This window comes from Jaculus jaculus, chromosome 5, assembly GCF_020740685.1.
Source record: "Jaculus jaculus isolate mJacJac1 chromosome 5, mJacJac1.mat.Y.cur, whole genome shotgun sequence".
In the NCBI taxonomy this organism is placed as follows: Eukaryota; Metazoa; Chordata; class Mammalia; order Rodentia; family Dipodidae; genus Jaculus; species Jaculus jaculus.
The window spans coordinates 109,069,281-109,093,372 of record NC_059106.1 but is presented as its reverse complement, the minus strand read 5'-3'; the positions used below and the strand labels follow the sequence as shown (position 1 = coordinate 109,093,372).

Sequence of the window (24,092 nt, the reverse complement as noted above, 5' to 3'; positions counted from 1 at the left end):
CCTGTTTTTTTTTTTTTTTTTTTGAGGTGGAGCCCACTGTAGCCCAGGCCGACCTAGAACTCACTCTGTAGCCTCAGGCTGGCTTTGAATTTACAGTGATTCTCCTATCTCAGCCTAGGTTGAGGTGTGAGGATCACTGTTGAGTTCTAGGCCAGCTTGGGCTACAGAGTAAGTTCCTGGTCAGTCTGGGCTAGAGTGAGACCTTGCCTCAAAAAAACCCAGAAAGGGCTGGAGGGATGGCTTAGTGGATAAGGTGCTTGCTACAAAGCTAAAAGACCCAGGTTCAAATTCTCAGGACCCATGTAAGCCAGATGCACAAGATGACACATACATCTGGAATTCGTTTGCAGAGGCTAAAAGCCCTGGAGAGCCCATTCTCTTCCTCCCCTCTCTCTCTGCCTCTCTCTCAAATAAATAAAATAAATTTAAAAACCCAGAAAAATAACAACAAAAAAACCCATCTTTCATGGTTACTGTGAACTCTGCCGTCTAATTCTCATTCATATTTTCATTCTCTCTCCTTCCCTCCCTTCCCCTTGTCTCTCAGCAGGATCTCATTGTAGTCTAGACTGACTTAGGACACACTCTAGCCCAGGCTGGCCTTGAACTCATGGTGATCTTCCTATCTCAGCCTCCTTAGTACTGGGATTAAAGGTCTGAGCCACCACATATGACTTTTAGAGAAGGTCTTGTTCTGTAGTCCCGGCTAGCAAGGAACTCACTACGAAGCCCAGTCTGGTTCTGAACTAGTGGCAGTCCACATGCCTTAATGTGGTTTGAATATAAGTTGCCCCCATAACCTTGGGTGTTTGTGATTAAGCTTCCTACTTAGTCTCCAGCTGATGGAGTTTTTTTTTTTTTTAATATTTATTTATTTAATTTTTATTAACATTTTCCATGATTATAAAAAATATCCCATGGTAATACCCTCCCCCCCTACTTTCCACTTTTTATATCAAGTGTTTAAGTCATGGTATTTATTTTATTTTATTTTATTTATTTTTTTTTATTTATTTATTTTAATTTTTATTAACATTTTCCATGATTATAAAATATATCCCATGGTAATTCCCTCCCTCTCCACCCCCACACTTTCCCGTTTGAAATTCCATTCTCAATCATATTACCTCCCCATTACAATCATTGTAATTACATATATACAATATCAACCTATTAAGTATCCTCCTCCCTTCCTTTCTCTACCCTTTATGTCTCCTTTTTAACTTACTGGCCTCTGCTACTAAGTATTTTCATTCTCACACAGAAGCCCAGTCATCTGTAGCTAGGATCCCCATATGAGAGAGAACATGTGGCGCTTGGCTTTCTGGGCCTGGGTTACCTGACTTAGTATAATACTTTCCAGGTCCATCCATTTTTCTGCAAATTTCATAACTTCATTTTTCTTTACCGCTGAGTAGAACTCCATTGTATAAATGTACCACATCTTCATTATCCACTCATCTGTTGAGGGACATCTAGGCTGGTTCCATTTCCCAGCTATTATAAATTGAGCAGCAATAAACATGGTTGAGCATGTACTTCTAAGGAAATGAGATGAGTCCTTTGGATATATGCCTAGGAGTGCTATAGCTGGGTCATATGGTAGATCAATCTCTAGCTGCTTTAGGAACCTCCACACTGTTTTCCACAATGGCTGGACCAGATTGCATTCCCACCAGCAGTGCAGAAGGGTTCCTTTTTTTCCACATCCCCGCCAACATTTATGATCATTTGTTTTCATGATGGTGGCCAATCTGACAGGAGTGAGATGGAATCTCAATGTAGTTTTAATCTGCATTTCCCTGATGACTAGTGACGTAGAACATTTTTTTAGGTGCTTATATGCCATTCGTATTTCTTCCTTTGAGAACTCTCTATTTAGCTCCTTAGCCCATTTTTTGATTGGCTTGTTTGATTCCTTATTAGTTATGATGGAGTTTTGGAGAGGTGAAGCTTTGCTGAAGGAGATGTATTGCTGGGGGAAGATCTTGGGTTTGAGGAGTCTAGCCTACTGTGTGTTCAGAACCAGCTTGTGCTTGCACTTCTCTCTGCTATGGAGTGTAATGTTTTGAGCTGGTTGCTTTTCTCTCCATGAAATTCAAAACTATAAGCCTGAAATAAACCCTTTCTCAAATTAACTGTTAGTAGTTGTCTAGTCTCACCATTCTTATTTCCCGAAAAGATGAGTAAAATCTCAAAATCTAAGAACTACCAAGATAAGGTTCATGGGAACTAAGAAACAATTAGAAACCTAGAAAATTTGAGCTGAACTATAATTTAAACTCAAAAGTATCTAACTGAAAAAAAAAAAGTTGTTGTGACAGTCTGGCTGTGTATTCCAGGCTGACCTGCTATTGTGGTTCAAGATAGCTTCAAACTTGCTATCCTCCTGCATCAGCCTCCAAAGCCTCTCTTCTCAATGAGTTATTTCTTGCCTTTGAATGAGCTATAACAGAGAGCAGAAAGATTAATCTTTAAAAAGGCACTTGGTGAAGTTGGGCTTGGTGGCACATCTCTTCATTTGTGAGGCAGAGGTAGGAAGATGGCCATGAGTATGTGGTCACCCTGAGACTACATAGTGAATTCCAGGTCAGCCTGAGCTACAGTGAAACACTACCTCAACCCTCCCCCCCGCCGAAAAAAAAGTACTTGGTGATAAGATTTGAAGTAGGAAAATTGGACTTAAAGAAAACTTTTCAGGGACATGCCTATGAAATAAAAATATAGGCAGCCTAGATAATACTGATAATTTTTCAAGATTTGGTTTTTAGTTTAATTTTGTTCTTTCAGGCCTTAGCTAAAGAAGATACTGATGCAGCTATTCAATCAATATTATATAGAGAAAAATATGTAATTAAGGTAAGAACTGTTTACAAACTGTAACAAGTAAAATAATATTGTTCTCTTCCAATGTGCTATTATGGGAAACAGATACACAGAGATGCCACCAGAGAGAGTGGAGAATCAGAAAATTTATTCACATCAACATGGACTCAGAGGAATAGCTTCCAAAGCCTGAGTACTGAGCTCAGGACCTGGGATTAAAGAGATCTCTGAGAGTATGTTAATGAACTTTCAGTCTTTTCATACTTTGGAGGACTTCTTTCAACACATAGAGCATAAGAATGTTCTCTTAAGAGGGACTGGAGAGATGGCTTAGTGGTTAAGGTGCTTGCCTGTGGAGCCTAAGGACCCAGATTCCCCAGTAGCCACATAAGCCAGACACACAGGTGGTGCATATGTCTGGAGTTCATTTGCAGTGGCTGGAGGCTCTGGTGCACCCATCTCTCTTATCTGCCATTTCAGCTCTCTCCCCCTCTCTCAAATAAATAAATAAAATGTATAATAGAAAAGAATGTCCCTTTATGAAACTTATAACATATCCTCCAAGGCTCAGGGAACATTGTGGCGGGGGAGCTGAAAGAACGTAAGAGCCACAGGGTAGGAAAGTATACCCAAGGCTTTGCCTATCCCCACAGAAACTGATTTATGCTTAATGACCCCACAGTGATTACAGATAACCCAATTGAGGAGAGCCATCAGAGGAATGGGAGGAGAAGGGACAAGAGTATAACCTAATGGAAATATGCAGTTTGAAATGTGTTCACATATTAAAGTTTTCAATAAAACAGATAATGCCCCCTTAACTACTCCTTCATCTCAGTGCAGTTACCTCTGAGTCACTATGGTTGAGCTAATTCTAAATGTCTGTGATCTTTGTACCTGGCTAGTTATTACTCAGGTACACATAGGTAAGCACAGTTTAAATATTAGACTCATGGGTTTAATTTGACAATAAAAGACATGGTCTCGTGTAGCCCAGGCTAGCTTCATACTTGTAGCAGAGGCTGACCTTGAACTCCTGTCCTCTTGCCCATATCTCCCAAGTGTTGGAATTACAGGCATATACCACTATGTCCAGTCCTAAAACTGGTAATTTCTTTCTAAGGGGTATGGGGTGTGAAGTTCAGTTAGTAGAGTGCTAACCTAGCATCACATAAACCTGAAGTGCTGGCACAAGCCAGTAATCAGAGCACTCAGGAGATGGAGGCAGGAGTATCAGAAATCCAAGGTCATCACTATCAAATGTAGTTTGAATCAGATGTTCCCCATGAACTCATATGTTCTAAATGCTTGGTCTCTAGCTGGTGGCAGTTTGAGAGACTTGCTGTGGAAGTTATGTTTCTGAGGACAGGATTCAGGATGTTATAGCCAGTTTCTCCTTGCTAGAATGTGGCTCACTCTTCTGCTGTTGTTTTCTTTTTCTTTTTAAATTTTTTATTATTGACAACTTCCATAACTATAGACAACAAACCATGATAACCCCTCCCTTACTTCCCCCTTCACAACTTTACTCTCTATCACATCCCCTCCTGCTCTTGATTAGTCTCTCTTGTATTTTGATGCCATCATCTTTTCCTCCTGTTGTACAGGTCTTGTATGTGTAGTGCCAGGCACTGTGAAATCATGGATATCCAGGCTATTTTATGTCCAGAAGATTGCATTGTAAGGAGTCCTACCCTTCCTTTGACTTTTACATTCTTTCTGCTACCACTTCCGCAATGGAACCTGAGCCTTGGAAGGTGTGATAGAGATATTTTAGTGTTGAGCACTCCTCTGAATCTTCTCAGCACTATGGTGCCTTTTGAGTCATCCCAGAGGTCACCTCCATGTGAAAAGAGAAGCTTTTCTAACCAAAAGTGAGAGTAGAATTAATATATGGATATGAACATTAAAAAAAAGTGCTTAATGGGCAGTTTGGTGAGCGTAATATATGCTTTTAGCTAGACACCAGCAGGTATTACACCCCTAGGGCTCATGACTTACCCCCCGTCATAGGTTTTCAGTATCAGGCAAGTATTTCCTCACGTGGAGTGGACCTCCAGTCCAATTAGAGAGCAGTTAGTCTCTCTCATAATAGACATGCCAATATTGTACCTGTTGGCTCATTTGGCCTTGTTGGCCCAACTTAAGCTTGCAGTGTCTACTGTTGCTTATCTCCACTTATGACTTCTCTCTCACATGGAGCTGCATGCAGCATACCTTTTTCCAGCTTTCTGTCAGCTGGTCTATAGGGAGGAGGTTTTTAGCTCAGCTTTATGTATAGAATCATATCATCTGCAAATAATAATTTGATCTCTTCCTTTGCGATTTGTATCCCTTTTATGAGTGTCTCTTGCCTTATTGCTATAGCTAAGACTTCCAGTACTATATTAAATAAAAGTGGGGACAGTGGACATCCTTGTCTTATTCCTGATTTTAGTGAAAAAGTTTCAAGTTTTTCCCCATTTAGTATTATGTTGGCTCTAGGTTTGTCATAAGTAGCCTATATTATGTTGAGATATCTTCCTTCCATTCTCATTTTCTGTAGTACTTTTATCTTGAAGAGATGTTGGATTTTATCAATTGCCTTTTATACATCTATTGAGATGATTTTTGTCCTTCAGTCTGTTTATATAGTGTATTACATTTATTGATTTGCATATGTTGAACCATCCCTGTATCTCTGGGATAAGGCCTTCTTGGTTCATGTGAATGATTTTTTTTTTTTTTTTTTTTTTTTTTTTATGAGGTAGGGTCTCACTCTAGCTCAGGCTGACTTGGAATTCACTATGTAGTCTCAGGGTGGCCTTGAACTCAAGGCAATCCTTCTACCTCTGCTTCCCACATGCTGGGATTAAAGGCATGCACCATCATGCTTGGCTTGAATGATCTTTTTTTAAAATTTTCCTTTTTATTTTTACTTATTTATTTATTTGAGAGGGAGAGAGAGAAGTATAGAAATAGGGAGGGGGTTGGAGAGAGAGAGACAGAGAGAATGGGCACACCAGGGTCTCCAGCCACTGAAAATGAACTCCAGATGCATGTACCCCTTTGTGCATCTGGCTTATGTGGGTCCTGGGGAGTTAAACCTGGGTCCTTTGGCTTTGCAGGCAAGTGCCTTAACCTTTAAGCCATCTCTCCAGCCCCTGAATGATCTTTTTGATATATTCTTGTATTCTGTTTGCCAGCATTGTTTTTTTTTTATTTTTTATTTTTGCCAGCATTGTTTTGATAATTTTTACATCTATATTCATGAGGGAGATTGGTCTGTAGTTTTCTTTTTTTGTTCTGTCTTTGTCTGGTTTTCACATCAGAGTAATGCTGGCTTCATAGAAAAAGTTTGGTAGAGTTCCTTTCCTTTCTATTTTATGGAAAAATTTGAGAAGCATGAAGGGCTGATAAAATTTACCAGTGAATGATCTGTGCCTGGACTATTTTTAGTTGGGAGATTTTATAACTGCTTGGATCTCTGTACTAATTATAGGTCTACTTAACTGTTTAATTTCATCTTGATTTAATCTTGGTAGGTCATATAAATCAAGGAAATCATCCATTTCTTTCAGATTTTCAAACTTAGTGGAATAACTGTTCTTAAAGTATGTCCTTATAAAGCCCGGTGTGGTGGAGCACACCTTTAATCCCAGCACTTGGGAGGCAGAAGTAAGGAGGATCTGTGAGTTTGAGGCCACCCTGAGACTAGTGAATTCCAGGTCAGCCTGGGGTAGAACAAGACCCTACCTCAAAAAACCAAAAAAAAAAAAAAAGTATGTCCTTATGATTTTCTGAAATTTTTTGGTATATGTTGTAATGGTGCCTTTTTCATCTCTAATTTTATTAATTTGTGCCTCTTCTTTTTTCCTTTTGGTCAGATTTGCTAAAGGCTTATCAATGTTGTTTATCCTTTCAAAGATACAACTCTTTGTTTCATTGATATTTTTTTTTGGTTTCTATTTTATTAATTTCTGGCCTACTCTTTTTTATTATTTCTTCCCATCTACTGATTTTTGGTTTGCCTTGTTTTTATTTTTCCAAGGCCTTAAGGTGAAGCATTAAGTTGTTTACTTGCAACCTTTCTAATATTTTAATATAAGCACTTAAAGCTATAAATTTTCCTCTTAGGACTGCCTTCATTGTGGCCCAAAGGTTTTGGTATTTTGTGTTCTCAATATTATTTGCTTTTCTGAACTTTTTGACTTCCTCTTTTTTTAAAAAAAAATATATTTATTTGAGAGAGGGAGAGAGAAACAAAGAAGGGCCTCTAGCCACTGCAAATGAACTCCAGATGCATGCACCACTTTGTACATCTGGTTTACATGGGTTCTGGGGAGTTGAACCTAAGTTTTTTGGCTTTTCAGGCAAGTACCTTAACTGCTAAACCATCTCTTTAGCCCTTGATTTCTTTCTGGATTTATTCATTGACCTATTCATCATGTAGTAGTTTATTGTTTAGTTTGTATGTATGCTCTATAGCTTTTCTTGCTATTGATTTGTAGTTTAATCCCATTGTGATCAGATAGAGTACAAGGAATTATTTCAGTTTTCCTGTATTTGTTAAGATTTGCTTTGTGTCCTAATATATGGTCTATTTTAGAGAATGTTTTATGTGCTGCTGCAAAGAATATGTATTCTGCAGCACTTGGGTTAAATATTAAGTTCATTTGTTCTATAACCTCATTTAATCCAGATGCATCTCTGTTTACTTTTTGCTGGGATGACCTGTCAGTTGATGAGAGTGAGGTGTTGAAGTCACCCACCACAACTTTATTTGATGTTAGCTGTAATGTCCTCTTGTTGGAGTGTTCCTTTACTCAATATAAAGTGACCTTCTTTATCTTACCTAACTAATATTGGTTTGAAGTTTATACTGTCAGATATTAGGATAACACCTGCTTGTTTTCTAGGCCCATTTGCTTGAAATACCACATTCCATCCTTTCACCCTGAGATAGTGTCTGTCTTTTATAGAAAGATGGGTTTCTTGGAGGCAGCTAATTTTAGGATCCTGCTTTTTAACCCAGTCTGCAAATCTGTGTCTTTTGTTTGGGGCATTGAAGCCATTGATGTTAAGAGTTATTATTAAAAGGCATGTATTTTTTCTTGAATTCTTTTTGTTTTGTAGTTCTTCCAGTTTTTCCTTTACTCTCTTGTGTTACCTATTATTTGAGTATGGTTTATTTTTTCCTGGTTCCTTACATGTGTACTTTCTTTCTCTTCTGCATGGAGGATACTTTCAAATATTTTCTGTAGAGCTGGTTTAGTGTTTGTATATTCCTTTATCCTGTTTTTGTTGTAGAATGTCCTTAATTCTCCATCTATCTGAATGGATAGCTTTGCAGGATAAAGTAATCTTGGTTGACAGTTGTTATCTTTCAGAACTTGGAATAGATCATTCCAAGCCCTTCTGGCTTTAAAGTTTATATTGAGTAATCTACTATTATCCTGATGGGCTTGACTTTGTATATGACTTGATTTTTCTCTCTAGTTGCTTTCTTTGGTTTGTGTGTTTTGTAGTTTAAGTATATGACTGTGAGAAGTTCTTTACTGATTTTGTCTGTTTGGTGTTCTAAAGGCTTCCTGTATCTACATTGGCATCACTTTCCCTATTTGGGGGAAGTTTTATTCTATGACTTTGTTGAAACCGCCTACTATGCCTTTGGAGTGAAATTCTTCTCTTTCTACTATGCCCTGAATTATTATGTTTGATCTCTTCATAGTGTCCCAAATGTCTTTTGAAATTCCCATTTATGCCTTCCTTTTAATTTGTCTTTCTCTTTGTTGGACTGTATTAGATCTGCCACCTGGTCTTCTATTTTACATATCCTGTCCTTTCCTTCATCTATTCTACTGGTGAGACTTTCTACAGAGTTTTCTAATTGACTTACTCATTTCTGATTTCTGATTTTTTTTTTTTTTTTTTGATCTAGAGTCTCACTCAAGCCCAGGCTGACCTTAAATTCACTATGTATTCTCAGGATGACCTCATACTTATGGCAGTTCTCCTACCTTAGCCTCCCAAGTGCTAGGATTAAAGGCATGCACCACCATGCCCAGCCCTGATTGATATTTTTTATTATTTCTATTTCCTTACTTATGTCTTGTATTAACCTCCTTATTTCATTAGATAGCTTTCCTGTGTTCTCCTTTAGGAGTTTTTTTTTTTTTTTCCTTTGATTTGTTTGATTTTTCCTTTGATTTCTTTGAGGATAGATATAATCATTTTTTAAAATTGTTGTTAGGCATTTCATTTAAAACATTCTCACTGAGGGTCATTTTTGATGGATTAATATTTTTTAGTGGGATTGTACTGTCCTAATTTTTGTGGGTCTTGTATTATAATGTAGAGATTTTTGCACCTTGAGTTAATTTCATGCTTGGATTTTCTGATTATCTGCAGTGTTCTTTGCAGTGTAAATGTGACTTTATTTATCTTCAGGGTAGGTGTTTAAGGTGACGACAAGTGTAGCTCTTGTACTCCAAGAAAACAGCAGAAGTGACCCTAGATATTGAATTTGCCTACTGTTCAAGTATTCTCATATACTGTGTGTAGCAATTTACTAGCAAATTCTAAAATTCAACTGAGTAGTATATATATTCAGCCAGACCAGCACAGAGTATTTATGCATCAGTAGGGAGTAAAACAAAGATATAATCTAATAAAGCCAAAGTCCCTAAAGGTGTGTTGTTCCACACCCTTAATCCTGTGAACTGGGAAGTTGAGATTTCTAGTATGAAATGGGTTCCAGGTTAGCCTGGGGCTGAGTCAGACCCTGCCCCCAGTAATGACAGAATAAGAAGACAAGGACCCTATGAATCAGGGAACATCAAGAGCAACAGTAGTCAACACCAAAATGAAACTTATTTGAGAATGGTAAAGCCAACTAAGAATATGTAACACATAACCTGCCCTGACATGGAAAGAGAAATTAGCAATTCCAGTGCAGGCCTTTGTGTAAGTAGACCTTGTTACCTTTTGTGAAGGCTTCTAACCTCACCAGTGCTGAGTGCCCACCTTGATCCCTCTCTGTTGCATTGTGGATCTAGTGTTCTGATTGGCTGTGCTGGATGCCATGTGGCTGGAGATGAATGCATTCTGTGGAGGTTCAAGGCACTGGCAATTGGGGGATGCGAGGCTGTGCAAGATGGCTGGAGTTGTACCAGAGCTGCTCAGCTGGTCTCGTTTGTGTTCTCCTTCAGCTACTGCTCACCTGGTTCCTCTGTCTTCTTCAGGTTTCTTGACTTTGCCAGGAGGCTGATATGAGTGGAAAATCCCTCCATCTGTTTTCTGCTCCTGCAGCTCTGTGCATAGACTGGGCACATGGACTGGGGCCTGCAGCTCTGTGCATAGACTGGGCACATGGACTGGGGCCTGCAGCTCTGTGCATAGACTGGGCACATGGACTGGGGCCCTGCTCCTGTTTTCTACATGCTGTCCAGCCTCTGTGCTCATGTCAAGCTTTCTCCTATCATCATGAAACTTCCCTTTGAGACTGTAAGCCAAAATAAAAACTTTCGGGCTGGAGAGATGGCTTAGCGGTTAAGCGCTTGCCTGTGAAGCCTAGGGACCCTGGTTCGAGGCTCGGTTCCCCAGGTCCCACGTTAGCCAGATGCACAAGGGGGCGCACGCGTCTGGAGTTCGTTTGCAGAGGCTGGAAGCCCTGGTGCGCCCATTCTCTCTCTCCCCCTCTGTCTTTCTCTCTGTGTCTGTCTCTCTCAAATAAATAAATAAATAAATAATTAAAAAAAAAAGAAAAACCAAAATAAAAACTTTCCTCCTGTCAGTTGAATTACATAAGAGAGGAATTGTCATTGAGAATGGCTGAAATGAGGAAGGGACAAGCCCTGGAGACCTCTTAGGTGATGCTAAGGATATTACTTGATTTCAGTTTCATAATGGGCCTAGTAAGTATATAGTATATGATATATAATACAATATAATTCATACATAATTTTTGTTGTGAACAGTGTGGAAGAAGTTTTAGAGAATAAATTAGTTTATAGCCTAGTTAGGCAGCATCTTTGTGAATTACTTGCCATCTGGACCACATTCTCCTCCTATCCCACCCTTCTTTGTGTGTACTTCTCCTTTTTCTTTTCTCCCTTTTTTAAAATTTTTTTAAGGTAGGGTTTCACCTAGCTCAGGCTGAGCTGGAATTCACTATGTAGTCTCAGGGTGGCCTCAAACTCATGGTGATTTTCCTACCTCTTCCTCCCAAGTGCTGAGATCAAAGGTGTATACCACCACACCTAACTTAACTTCTTTCTTTTTTGTTTTTTTGAGGTAGGGTCTCACCCTGGACCGGAGTGAGACCCTATCTCGAGAAACCCTCCCCCCAAAATATATATCTTAAAATATTTATTTATATGAGAGAGAGAGAGAGAGAGAGAGAGAGAGAGAGAGAGAGAGGTAGAGGTAGATAGAGAGAAAATGGGCATGCCAGGGTCTCCAGCCACTTCAAATGAACTCCAAATGTACACACCACCTTGTGCATCTGGCTTACATGGATAGTGGGAAGTCAAACCTGGGTCTTTAGGCTTTGCAGGCAAGCACCTTAGCCACTAAGTCATCTCTTCAGTCCATAACTTCTTATTATTTAAGGTTCAACCCAAATGTCTCACACTTTGAAATTTTAAAAAATTGTGAAGGGGAACGTGAGGGAGAGGAGGGAATTATTATGGTTTATTATCTGTAAAAAAATTAAAAAATTCAATTACTTTTTGACTGTGGTAAAAGATATACTATATACAATTCACCAGTTGCTGGGCATGGTGGCACATGCCTTTAATCTTAGCATTTGGAGGCGAAGTAGGAGCAGTGCTTGTAAATTCAAGAACAGTCTGGGACTGTAGAGTGAATTCCAGGTCAGCCTAGGCTAGAGCAAGACCCTACCTCGAAAAACAACAGGCTGGAGAGATGGCTTAGCAATTAAGGCATTTACCTACAAAGCCAAAAGATCCTGGTTCAACTTTCCAGGACCCACGTAAGTCAAATGCACAAGGTGGCACATGCATCTGGAGTTCGTTTGCAGTGGCTGGAGGCCCTGGAGTGCCCATTCTCTCTCTCCCTCTTTCTCTCTCTCAAATAAATAAATAAAATATATTAAAAAAGGAAAAACAACAACAAAAAACCCACTCACTATTTAACTATTTGAAGTGGACATTCAGTTTTTTAATTATATAAATTATATTTACAAAACACATGTTTCCTCAAACTGAACCTCTGTTTAGTGAACAATAACTCCCTATTTCCCCTTCTCCCAATCCTCTGGTAATCTCTATAATTTATGTTGTGTTTTTATGAATGTTACCTATCCTAGACTGTCTGAAGATGTCAAATCCTATTTTTGTCCTTTCTTTGTTTTGCATGTGTTGTAATGTGATAGTGGTGTATGTGGTGTATGCACTTGAATGCACACCTGTGGTGCCTTTGTGCTCACCTGAGGTGGGGTGTGTTTGCCTGCAGTGGCTGGAGGGGGACATCAGGTGTATATTTACATGGGTGCTGTATAACTATTGTTCTCAACATAGTGTGGCTCAAATAGAAACCAAATACAGGACTGAATTAATGAATGAATTTTTGACTTATTCATAGAAATTTTTAGGTAATTATGAAATCAAAAAACGTTTATTTATTTGTAAGAGAGAGAGTATGGGCATGTCAGGGCCTCTCTCTTTTACAAATGAACTTGACACATGTGCCACATTGTGTATCTGGCTTTATGTGGGTCCTGGGGAATTGAACCTGGGCTGGCAGGCTCTATAAGCAAGCACCTTTAAATGCTGAGCCATTTCCCAGCTTGAAATGATCAAGTTTAAGTTTTAGAAAACTTTAGAACAGGAATCTTCAGGATAATGTACTTGTTTTTTCTATTAATGCTTCCAGGAACTAGATAAGTATTTGCATCACCATGAATTCTTAAATACAAGAAGAAAAGAGATGTTATACAAAAAATGGGTTGACCATGTGGCAGATCCTCTCCAGAAGAAAATTATAGAAAAAGTTTGTTCACATAAGAAGATTAAAGAAAGGAGACAAGAAGAATTGGAAAAATTTTTGAAACATGTAAATAAAAAGGTAGTAAGAGGTCATCTGATACTTTTTGCCTTTTGTTTAAAGGTGATGGTTATCTTTATTTGTTGTTTAATCATCCAGACTGTTTCCCTTCCTCTTCTATACTTGTGTGCAATTTATATTCTGCAAAAAAATATTTATTTATTTGTTTGAGAGAGGCGGGGGAGAGAGAGAATTGGCATATTAGGATCTCTAGCCACTGCAAATGAACTCCAGATGCATGTAACACCTTGTGCATCTGACATATAGGTACTGGGGAATCAAATCTGGGTCCTTAGGCTTCATAAGCAAGCACCTTAACCACTAAACCATCTCTCCAGCCCCCTAGACCAAGTATTATTATTATTATTATTATTTTTGGTTTTTCAAAGTAGGTCTTGGTCTAGCCCAGGCTGACCTGGGATTCACTATGTAGTTTCAGGGTAGCTTTGAACTCATGGCAATCCTCTATGTCTGCCTCCTGGGTGCTGGGATTAAAGGTGTGTGCCACCTTGCCCAGCTTCTTTTTATTTTTAACTTAAAATATTTATTTATTTATTTATTATGAGAGAGAGAGAGTCACTGCAAATGAATTCCAGATGCATGTGTCACCATGTGCATCTGACTTATGTGGGTTCTGGGGAGCTGAACCTGGGTCTTTAGGCTTTGAGGGCAAGTACGTTAACTGCTAAGCTGCTAAGCCATCTCTCCAGCCCTAGACCAAGTATTCTTTTTTTTTTTTTCTCCCCGAGGTAAGGTTTCACTCTAGTCTAAGCTGGCCTGGAATTAACTAGGTAGTCTCAGCGTGGCCTCGAACTCTCAGTGATCCCCCTACCTCTGTCTCCTGAGTGCTGGGATTAAAGGCATGTGCCACCACACCCAGCTATGTTCTTATACCCAGGCTATGTGAAAAGGACAGAAGAGAGTTAGATGAGAACTTCACTATGCATGTTGGATCCATTTTTGTATATTTCTTCCATGTAATTATTAATTTTATTTATCAATATAAAATTTGGAATAGATTCAGAACATGTTTTCTTTGTTCTGAAATTGATTATTTGTAAAGCTATTAAATATTTCTACTTTTTTGGCATTATTAAAATAGTGGAGATATTTGACTAATAATCTTTAGAAACAAATTCCTAAATATTTATTGTTCTAACCTTGTTCATTAAAATTTTGCAAGTTTTAGGTTAGAATCCTATCACTAAACTATCTACTACTTGAATAAATTATATCAAATTTGGCCTTTTTTCCCTCTTACTTGTCACTGATGCCATTTTGAAACACAAGAATGGATTTGTGTAGGATATAGTTCAGTGCCCTGGGTTTGATACTCAGAACTTAAAAACAAAACAAACAGCCAGGCATGGTGGCACATGCCTTTAATCCCAGCACTTGGGAGGCACAGGTAGGAGGATTGTTGTGACTTGGAGGCCTGCCTGGGACTACAGAGAGAATTCAGGTCATCCTGGCCTTAGAGTTCTTTACCTGGAAACAAACAAACAAACAAAATCTGTTTAGCTAGGCAGGTGGTATACAAGTTTAATCATAGCATTTGGAAGGCATCCTGAAGCTCCATAGTAAGTTAGTTCTCTGTCAACTTGGGATGGAGTGAGATACTGCCTCAAATAAATAAATCAATAAATCAATAAATAAATAAATAAATAAATAAATACATACATACATATATACATACATACCTGTCTAACTTTTATTTGTTTGTTTTTTGCAGTAGAGTCTCACTAGCCCAGGTGACCTGGAATTTATTATGTACTCTCAGGGTGGCCTTTTTTTCATAAGATATTTTAATTTATTTTATTTATTTGAGAGCAACAGACAGAAAGAGGCAGAGAGAGAGAGAGAGAGAGAGAGAGAGAGAGAGAGAGAGAGCACCAGAGGCTCTAGCCACTGCAAATGAATTCCAGATGTGTGCACCCCCTTGTGCATCTAACTAATGTGGGTCCTGGAAAATTGAGCCTCAAACCGGGGTTCTTAGGCTTCACAGGCAAGCGCTTAACTGCTAAGCCATCTCTCCAGCCCACTTTTTAATTTTTTAGTATTTTTACTTATTTGCAGGGGTGGGCGGGGGAGGGGGGGAGTATGTTCATGCCAGGGCCTCTTGCTACTACAAATGAACTCTAGACATATTTGTTACTTTGTGCATCTGGGTACTATGGAGTTGAACCTGGGCTTGCAAGCCATTTCTCCAGCCTTTGTTTAACTTTTGAGTCCTGATATTCTGAAAATAAATTGTATACCTCTCTCTTAAGTGTTGTTATATTTCCTTTTTAGGGAAATGCATTTATACAACATTATGATCCAAAAGAGTATGACCCTTTTCATATGAACAAAGAAGAACCCAATTTTCTGAAGGTAGGGTATAGTTTATTTTAACCTTGATCAGATGTGTCTGGTTGTTTTGAGTAGTCATAATATGAGTTGATTTTTAATGATATCTTTTTTTTCTTTTTTTTAAAATGGTTTTGGAGGTAGGGTCTTGCTTTATCTCAGGCTGATCTTGAATTCACTCTGTAGTCTCAGGGTGGTCTTGAACTCATGGCAATCCTCCTACTTCTGCCTCCTTAGTGTTGGGACTAAAGGTGTATGCCACCACACCTGGCTAATGATTTCTTAAAAATTCAATAACATTGGCTGGAGAGATGGCTTAGGAGTTGAGGTACATGCCTATGAAGTCTAAGGACCCAGGCTTGATTCCCTAGGTGCCACATAAACCAGATGCACATGGTAGCACATGTGTCTGGAGTTCGTTGGCAATGGCTAGAAGCCCTGGTGCACACATTCTTACTCTCCCTCTGTCTCTAATAAATAAATAAAAATAAATCTTTTTTTAAAATTCAAGAACATTTAAAGAATAGTTTCCTATCTCCATATTTTAGAGAAGAACAAAAAAACCAAAAGACTAAAGAAAACTAAATTTCTATAACATTTGAAAATGTTTTATAGTAACTGAATAATAGGTAATTGTAGTGGTTTGAATCATGTCCTCCATAAATTCATGTGCTTTAAGTATTCCCCATCTGGTGGCAGTTTGGGGAGTGGAGCTTTGCAGGAGGAGGTGTGTTGTTAGAAGTAGGCTTAGGAGTTTTATAGCCAGCTCCCCCTTACCAGATAATTGACTCACTCCCCTGCTGTTGTTTTCCACCTGGTATGGCAAGGAGGTGATAGCCAGCCTCTGTTGTACCATCTTTTCCCTGCCATCATGAAGCTTCCCCTCAAAACCTTAAGCTAAAACAAATATTTTTCACCCATCAGCTACTTTTCGTTGGGTATTTTGTTCCAGCAACAAAAAGGTAAACTACAATAGAAAATTGGGCCAGGCATGGTGGCGCGCACGTTTAATCCCAGCACGTTGGAGGCAGAGGTAGGAGGATCACCATGAGTTTGAGGCCACCCTGAGGCTACATTGTAAATTCTAGGTCAGCCTGGGCTAGAGTGAGACCTTACCTTGAAAAAAAAGAAAAGAAACTTGGGATCAGGAGTGGGATTGATATTGCTATATTCCTATCCTTGTATTTTTTGATATTTTTGAAATGATTTGTGGGAGGAATGTGCAAATATTTGAAACCTTAAATTAAGAGATGCCTTGCAATACTATAAGCAGTTTTTTTGTATTATTTTCATGAGAAAGAGAGAGAATGAGCAAGTGAGTATGTGTGTGTGTATGTGTGTGTGTGTGTGTGTGTGTGTGAGAGAGAGAGAGAGAGAGAGAGAGAGAGAGAGAGAGAGAGAGAGAGAGAGAATTGTTGCACCAGGGCCTCTAGCCACTGCGATCAAATTCCAGATACATATACCATTGTGTGCACATGTGCAACCTTGTGCTTGCATCACCTTGTGCATCTGGCTTATGCGGGATCTAGAGAGTTGAACATGGGTCCTTAGGCTTGGCAGGCAAGTGCCTTAAGTGCTAAACCATCCCTCCAGCCCTGTAAGCAGAGTTGGATGTATCATTGTGGTCAGAGTTTGAAAGACACAAATGCAGAAAGAGCTATGGTTTCAGAGGCTTGACTTAAGAGGGGAAGGTAACTTTGCTGTACTGGGCTACAGATAGTCTGTGTGAGAGGCTGGCTATGTTCTTTCTTTTTTTAAAAGAAATATATATGCATATAATTATTATTATTTATATTTGAGAAGGAGGCAGAGAGAGAAAGAGGCACATAGACAGAGAGAGAATGGGTGTACCAGGACCTTCAGCTGCTGCAAACAAACTCCACAAGCATGTGCCACCTTGTGCATCTGGCTTACATGGATTCTTGGGAATTGAACCTGGTTCTTTAGCTTTGCAGGCTAGTGCCTTAACTGTTAAGCCATCCCTCCAGCTCTGTCTGTGCTCTTTCTATGTACTGAGAACTAAACAAAGTAAAATTTAAAAGCAGTTCCATTGGGACTGCATGAAAGTCATAGTAGAATATAGAACAGAAGGATATGGCACCGAAAAAAAAATGAAAGTTTTAGGCAGGAGACTGTAGCCTACTTCAGCTGCAATTGTTTGAGAGATTACCAACATTGAGACTGGGCCACATTATCTGTACTGCAACAATAGGAAGAATGCTAAAGAAGTTTTCCTGCTCTTCAAACTCAGCTTTATTCCCTCCTGGATTAACCAATTTGATACCCTACTTAGTATTATGGAAGTATAAAAAATGCAGGAAAGTGGAAGTCACTGAATTTACAACTCAGTTTTTTAAAATTGTTTTTTCTTTATTTATTAGATACAGAGGGAGAGGGAGAGGGAGGGAGGCAGGAAGAAAGAGAGAGAGAGAGAGAGAGAGAGAGAGAGAGAATGGGCATGTCAGGACCTCTAGCCACTGTAAACTAACTCAGATGCATGCACCCCCTTGTGCATCTGGCTAACATGGGACCTGAAGAATCAAACCTGGGTCCTTAGGCTTTGTGGGTAAGTGCCTTAACTGCTAAGCTATTTCTCCAGCCCTGCAACTCTTTTTTCTTTTTTTTAAATAAATAGTCTCTGGACAATGTGAGGCAGGATTGTGGGTGTCCCTGTGTGGAGACTAAATGGAACCATGAGAATGGACCATGGGTTGCAGTGAAGACCCCAGGATGTTGGAATTGCCATGACTATGAGACAGCTGCCAAGGAGAGTTGCTGGTTTCAAATAGAGTTTTCCCCTAGACTACCTGGTAGGTGGAATTAGAACCCTAGAGATTTTGTTGTAGGCCCCTCATGAAGCTACAGAATTGAGTATTTGCTCTGTTTGCTTTAAAATATTTTATTTATTTATTTGTGTGTGTGTGTGTGTGTGTGTGTGTGTGTGAGAGAGAGAGAGAGAGAGGGGGGGGGAGGGAGGAAGGGAGAGAGGGAGAGAGAGGGAGGGAGAGAGAGAGGGAGAGAGGAAAGAAAGAGACAGATAGAGACAAAGAGAAAGTATACGTCAGGGCCTCTAGCTACTGCAAATGAATTCCAGACATATGTGCCACCTTGTGCATCTGGGTTACCTTGGTACTGGGGAATATAATCTGGATTCTTAGGCTTTGCAGGCAAGTACCTTGACTACTAAACCATCTGTCCAGCCTCCCCTGCTCAGTCTTTTTTTGTTATGCCTTCTTTTGCAGTGGTAATGATTACTCTGTATATAAATGTATGCATTTATATGTGTATATAAATTATGTTTTGGTTTTACAGGCTCACAGTTAAGAGACTTTGGACTAAGGGTGTGATTAAACAGTATCAGGATTGATAAAACCTATGGGGACTTTTAATGTTGGACTGAATACATTTTTACATTTTAAGATGATTCCAAGTCCATGGGGGCCAAGGATAGAATGTGGTGGTTTGTATCAGATGTGTCCTCATAAATTCATGTGCTTTGAGTACTTGGTTCCCAGCTGGGTGCACTTTGGGAGGTGGAGCCTTGCTGGAGGAGGTGTGTTGTTGGAGGTTGGCTTAGGGGTGTTATAGCCAGCTCCCCCTTGCTTGAGCTCAGCTTACTGTCCTGTTGCTGCTGTTTTCCCCTGGCTGTGACAAGGAGGTGATGGTGAGCCTCTGCTTATGCCATGCTTTCTCCTGCCATCATGAAGTTTCTCCTTGAGTCTGTAAGTCAAAATAAATCTTTTTCTTTCATAAGATAAGTTTTTTTTTTTTGGTCCCCAAGGTAGAGTCTTGCCCAAGCTGACCTGGAATTCACTATGTAGTCTTAGGGTGGCCTTGAACTAATAGCAATCCTCCTACCTCTGCATCCTGAATTCTTGGATTAAAAGCATGCAACACCATTGCCTGGCCCCATAAGCTACTTTTGGTTGCATGTTTTTTTCCCAGCAACATGAACATAACTATAATAGTAATGTTTAAAATTTTTCATAGGCTTTAAAATTTGCTAAAGTAATACAATTTTATAACAAGTGAAAGAATGTATATAAAATTCATAAAACAGAAAAAACACACTCATAATTCCATTACCCAAAATTAACTCATTAACATTTTTATGTATCTTCCTAGATTTCTTTATGTATGTAAAACCAACTTGGTTTTAATCTAATGATATGGTTTTTCTTTGTACATATTAGGTATCTAATCTACCACTGAGTTATACTTCTAGCCACAGGGACTCTTTTAAAAAATAATATTCATTTTATCTCCACTGCTCTCAAGTAAGGTAATTGAAGATAGGGCAAGGGAAGCACAGATAGATTGCTTGTCAAAGTTGCCAGCTCTGAGGAGTAGAATGTAGATGTGTCTCTAGTCATTTACCACCCCTTGCCATGGCACCAATAGGTTTTCTGTTTTGAGTATTATCCTTTTTTTAATATTTTTTTTGAAGTTTTTTTTTTGTTGTTGTTTTTTTATTTGAGAGCGACAGACACAGAGAGAAAGACAGATAGAGGGAGAGAGAGAGAATGGGCACGCCAGGGCTTCCAGCCTCTACAAATGAACTCCAGACGCATGCGCCCCCTTGTGCATCTGGCTAACGTGGGACCTGGGGAACTGAGCCTTGAACCGGGGTCCTTAGGCTTCACAGGCAAGCGCTTAACCACTAAGCCATCTCTCCAGCCCTTTTTTAATATTTTATTTATATTTCTTTCTTTATTTGAGAGAGAAATAGGCAGGGGGAGAGAGCGAATAAGTGTGCCAGGGCAAATGGATTCTAGAGATGTGTACCCCTTGTGCATCTGGCTCATGTGGGTCTTGGGGAATTGAAACTGGGTCCTTTAGCTCTGCAGGCAAATGCCTTAACCTCTAAGCCATCTCTCCAGCCTGTTTTGAGTATTATTCTTACTAATGACTTTATGATGTATATCTGTGAACTTAAAACTTTAGAAAAAAATCCTCTTAGGGCAGTTGCACTAGTAGGAAAACTAGTTAAACCATCTCTGCATCTCTGGGATTAAGCCTACTTGGTTGGGGTGAATGATCTTTCTGATATATTCTTATATTCTGTTTGCTGATATTTTGTTGAGAATTCTTGCATCTATGTTCATGGGAGAGATTGGTCTGTAATTTTCTTCTTTGTGCTGTTTTTGGTTTGGATATCAGGGTGATACTGTCCTCGCAGAAGGAGTTTGGTAGGATTCCTTTCTTTTCTATTTTATGGAAAAGTTTGAGAAGCATTGGAGTTAGACCTTCCATGAAGGTCTGGTAAAATTCACCAGTGAATCCATCGGGCCTGGATATTTTTTAGTTGGGAGATTTTTTTTTTTATAAGTGCTTGGATTTCTGTACTTGTTATAGGTCTATTTAAGTGGTTAATCTCATCTTTATTTAATTTTGGTAGGTCAAATAAATCAAGGATATCATCCTTTTTTTTTTTTTTCAGATTTTCAAGCTTAGTGGAGCAAATGTTCTTATTTACTTATTTGACAGAGAAAGAGGGAAAGAGAGAGACTGAGAATGAGTGGGTGTGCCAGGACCTCCAGCCACTGAAAATGAACTCCAGACGCATGTGCCCCCTTATACATCTGGCTAATGTGGGTCCTGGGGGAATCACACCTGAGTCCTTTGGCTTTGCAGGCAAATGCCTTAACCACTAAGCCATCCCACCTTAACCGCTAAGCAATCCTACTACCCTTGGAGTAAATGTTCTTAAAGTATGTCCCTATGATTTTCTGAATTTTTCTGGTATCTGTTGTTAATGGTGCCTTTTTCATCTCTAATTTTATTAATTTGTGTCTCTGCTCTCTTTTGGTCAGATTTGCTAAGGGTTTATCAATCTTTTTTATCCTTTCAAAGAACTAATTGATTCTTTGGATTGTTTTTTTTTATTTCTATTTCATTAACTTTTGCTCTAATCTTTATTATTTCTTCCCATTACTGATTTTTGGTTTTCCTTGTTCTTCTTTTTCCAAGGCCTTAATGTAGAGCATTAAGTTGTTTACTTGTGACCTTCCTAACTTCTTAATATAGGCAGTTAAAGCTATAAATTTCCCTCTTGGGATTGCCTTCATTGTGTCCCAAAGGTTTTGGTGTGTTGTGTTCTCATTATTATTTGGTTCTATGAATTTTTTGATCTTCTTTTTGATTTCTTCATTGATCCATTCATCATTTAGTAGTGTGTTGTTTAGTTTCTATGATTTGTGTATGCTCTATAGCTTTTCTTGCTATTGATTTGTAGTTTAATCCCATTGTGATCAGATAGAGTACAAGGAATTATTTCAATTTTCCTGTATTTGTTAAGATTTGCTTTGTGTCCTAACATATGGTCTATTTTAGAGAATGTTCCATGTGCTGCTGAGAAGAATGTGTATTCTGCAGCATTTGGGTGGAATGTCCTGTATATATCTATTAGCTCCATTTATTCTGTGACCTCATTTAATCCAGATGTATCTCTGATTATTTTTTGCCAGGATGACATGAGAGTGGGGTGTTAAAGTCACCAACTATAACTATATTTGATGTTATCTATGACCTTAATTATAATATTGTTTGATGAAATTGGGAGCACCCATGTTAGATGAATATATGTTTAGGATTGTAATGTCCTCCCGTTGCAGTGTGCCTTTAATCAATATAAAATGACCTTCCTTATCTTTCATAACTAATGCTAGTCTAAAAATCTATCCTGTAAGATATTAGGATAGCAACACCTGCTTGTTTTCTAGGCCCATTTTCCAACCTTTCACCCTAAGATAGTGTCCATCTTTTGTGGAAAGGTGAGTTTCTTAGAGGCAACTAATTGGAGGATCATGCTTTTTAACCAAGTCTGTAAACCTTGTGTGCAAACCTTCTTTTGGTTGGGGCATTGTGGTCATTGATATTAAGAGTTGTTATGGAAAGGCGTATTTATTCTTGCCATTTGTCTTTTTTTTTTTTTTTTTTTTTTTTTGGTTTTTCAAGGTAGGGTTCACTCTGGCCCAGGCTGACCTGGAATTCACTATGTAGTCTCAGGGTGGCCTTGAACTCATGGAAATCCTCATACCTCTGCCTCCTGAGTGCTGGGATTAAAGGCATGTGCCACCATGCCTGGCCATTTGTATTGTTTTGTAGTTCTTCCAGTTTTAACTTTGCTCTCCCCTGTTAACTAGTTATTTTATTTTTTGAGGTAGGGTCTCACTGTAGCCTAGGCTGACCTGGAATACACTATGTAGTCTCAGGATGGTCTTGAACTCAAAGCAATCCTCCTACTTCTGTCTCCTGGGTGCTGGAATTAAAGGTGTGAACCACCATGCCCGTCTTAACTAGTATTTTTGAAAAAATATTTTATTTATTTATTTGAGAGAGAGAGAGGGGAGGGGGAGAAGAAAAGACAGAGAGAAAGAGAGAATGGGCATACCAGGACCTCTAGCCACTGCAAATGAACTCCAGATACATGTGATCCCTTGTGCATCTGGCTTACGGTGGTCCTGAGGAATCGAACCGGGGTCCTTAGGCTTTGCAGGCAAATGCCTTAACTGCTAAACCATTTTCCAGCCCCCCCCATTAAGTAATATTTGAGTGTGACTTATTTTTTTCTAGGTTCCTTATGTATTTGTTTTTCTTTCTCTTCTGCATGGAGGATCCTTTCAAGTATCTTCTGTAGAGGTGTTTAGTCATTATTATATATATATATCTTTAGCCTGTTTTTGTTGTGGAATGTCCTTATTTCTCCATCTATTTGAGTGGGTAGCTTTTCTTGGTTGACAGTTGTTATATTCAGAACTTGGAATACATCATTCCAAGCCCGTCTCATTTTTTGAAAGTTTGTGTTGAGTAATCTGCTGTTATCCTGATGGTCTTGCCTTTGTATGTGACTTGATTTTTTTCTCTAACTGTTTTCAATGTATTTTCCTTTTGTTTTTTTTTTCAAGATAGAGTCTCACTAGCTTAGGCTGACCTGGAATTTACTATGTAATCTCAGGGTGGCCTCAAACTCACAGCAGTCCTCCTACCTCTGCCTCCCAAGTGCTGGGATTGAAGGCATGCACCACCAAGCCTGGCCTGTTTTCAACATGTTTTCTCTGGTTTGTGTGTTTTATAGTTTAATTATAACATCATGATGAGAAGTTCTTTCCTAATTATGTCTGTTTGGTGTCCTGTTGGCTTCCTGTATCTGTATTGGCATCTCTTTCCCAATTTGGGGAAAGTTTTCTTCTATAATTTTGTATTATAATGTAGATATTTTTGCATCTTGAGTTAATTTTTAAAAATCTTTTATTTATTTATTTGAGAGAGAAGGAGAAGAAGCAGAGAGAGAGAGAGGAGAAAGAGAGAGAGAATGGGTGTGCCAGGGCCTCCAGCCAGTGCAAAGAAACTCCAGATGCATGCTCTCCCCTTGTGTAGCTGGTTTATATGGGTTCTGGGGAATTGAACCAGGGTCCTTTGGCTTTGCAGGCAAATGCCTTAGCTGCTAAGCCATCTCTCTAGCCCTTGAGTTAATTTCATGCTTGTGTTCTCTAATTATCTGCAGTGTTCTTAGCTGTGTAAATCCGACTTTATATATCTTTTGTGTAGGAGTTTAAGGTGCCAGGTGTAGCTCTTGTACTCCAAGAAAACAGCACAAGTAACCCTAGGTGTTGAGTTTGCCTGCTATTCAAGTATTATAGTAGACTGGGTAAAGCAAAACTGGGAAATTCTAAAACTCAACTGTGCAATATTGTCATTCAATCATAACCAGCGCAGAGTATTTATATAAAGGTGGGGATTAAACTAAACAGATAATCTAATAAAGGCGAAGTCCCTAAGGGTGTGTGTTGGCCCACGCCCTTAATCCTGTCAACTAGGAGGCTGAGATTTCTAGTCTGAAATGTGTTCCAAGTCAGCCTGGGGCCAGT

At 39.0% G+C, this 24,092-nt stretch overlaps 1 protein-coding gene across 1 annotated transcript in view; it reads left to right on the top strand.

Moving 5' to 3' along the window:
* Fam228b (family with sequence similarity 228 member B) overlaps positions 1 to 24,092 on the top strand; it is a 74,772-nt gene that overhangs the window by 4,331 nt on the left and 46,349 nt on the right. The window contains exons 2-4 of the mRNA XM_012949949.2: positions 2,791 to 2,859; positions 12,703 to 12,894; positions 15,166 to 15,246. Coding sequence (XP_012805403.2) covers positions 2,791 to 2,859; positions 12,703 to 12,894; positions 15,166 to 15,246 — 342 coding nt within the window. The remainder of the gene's footprint in view (positions 1 to 2,790; positions 2,860 to 12,702; positions 12,895 to 15,165; positions 15,247 to 24,092) is intronic.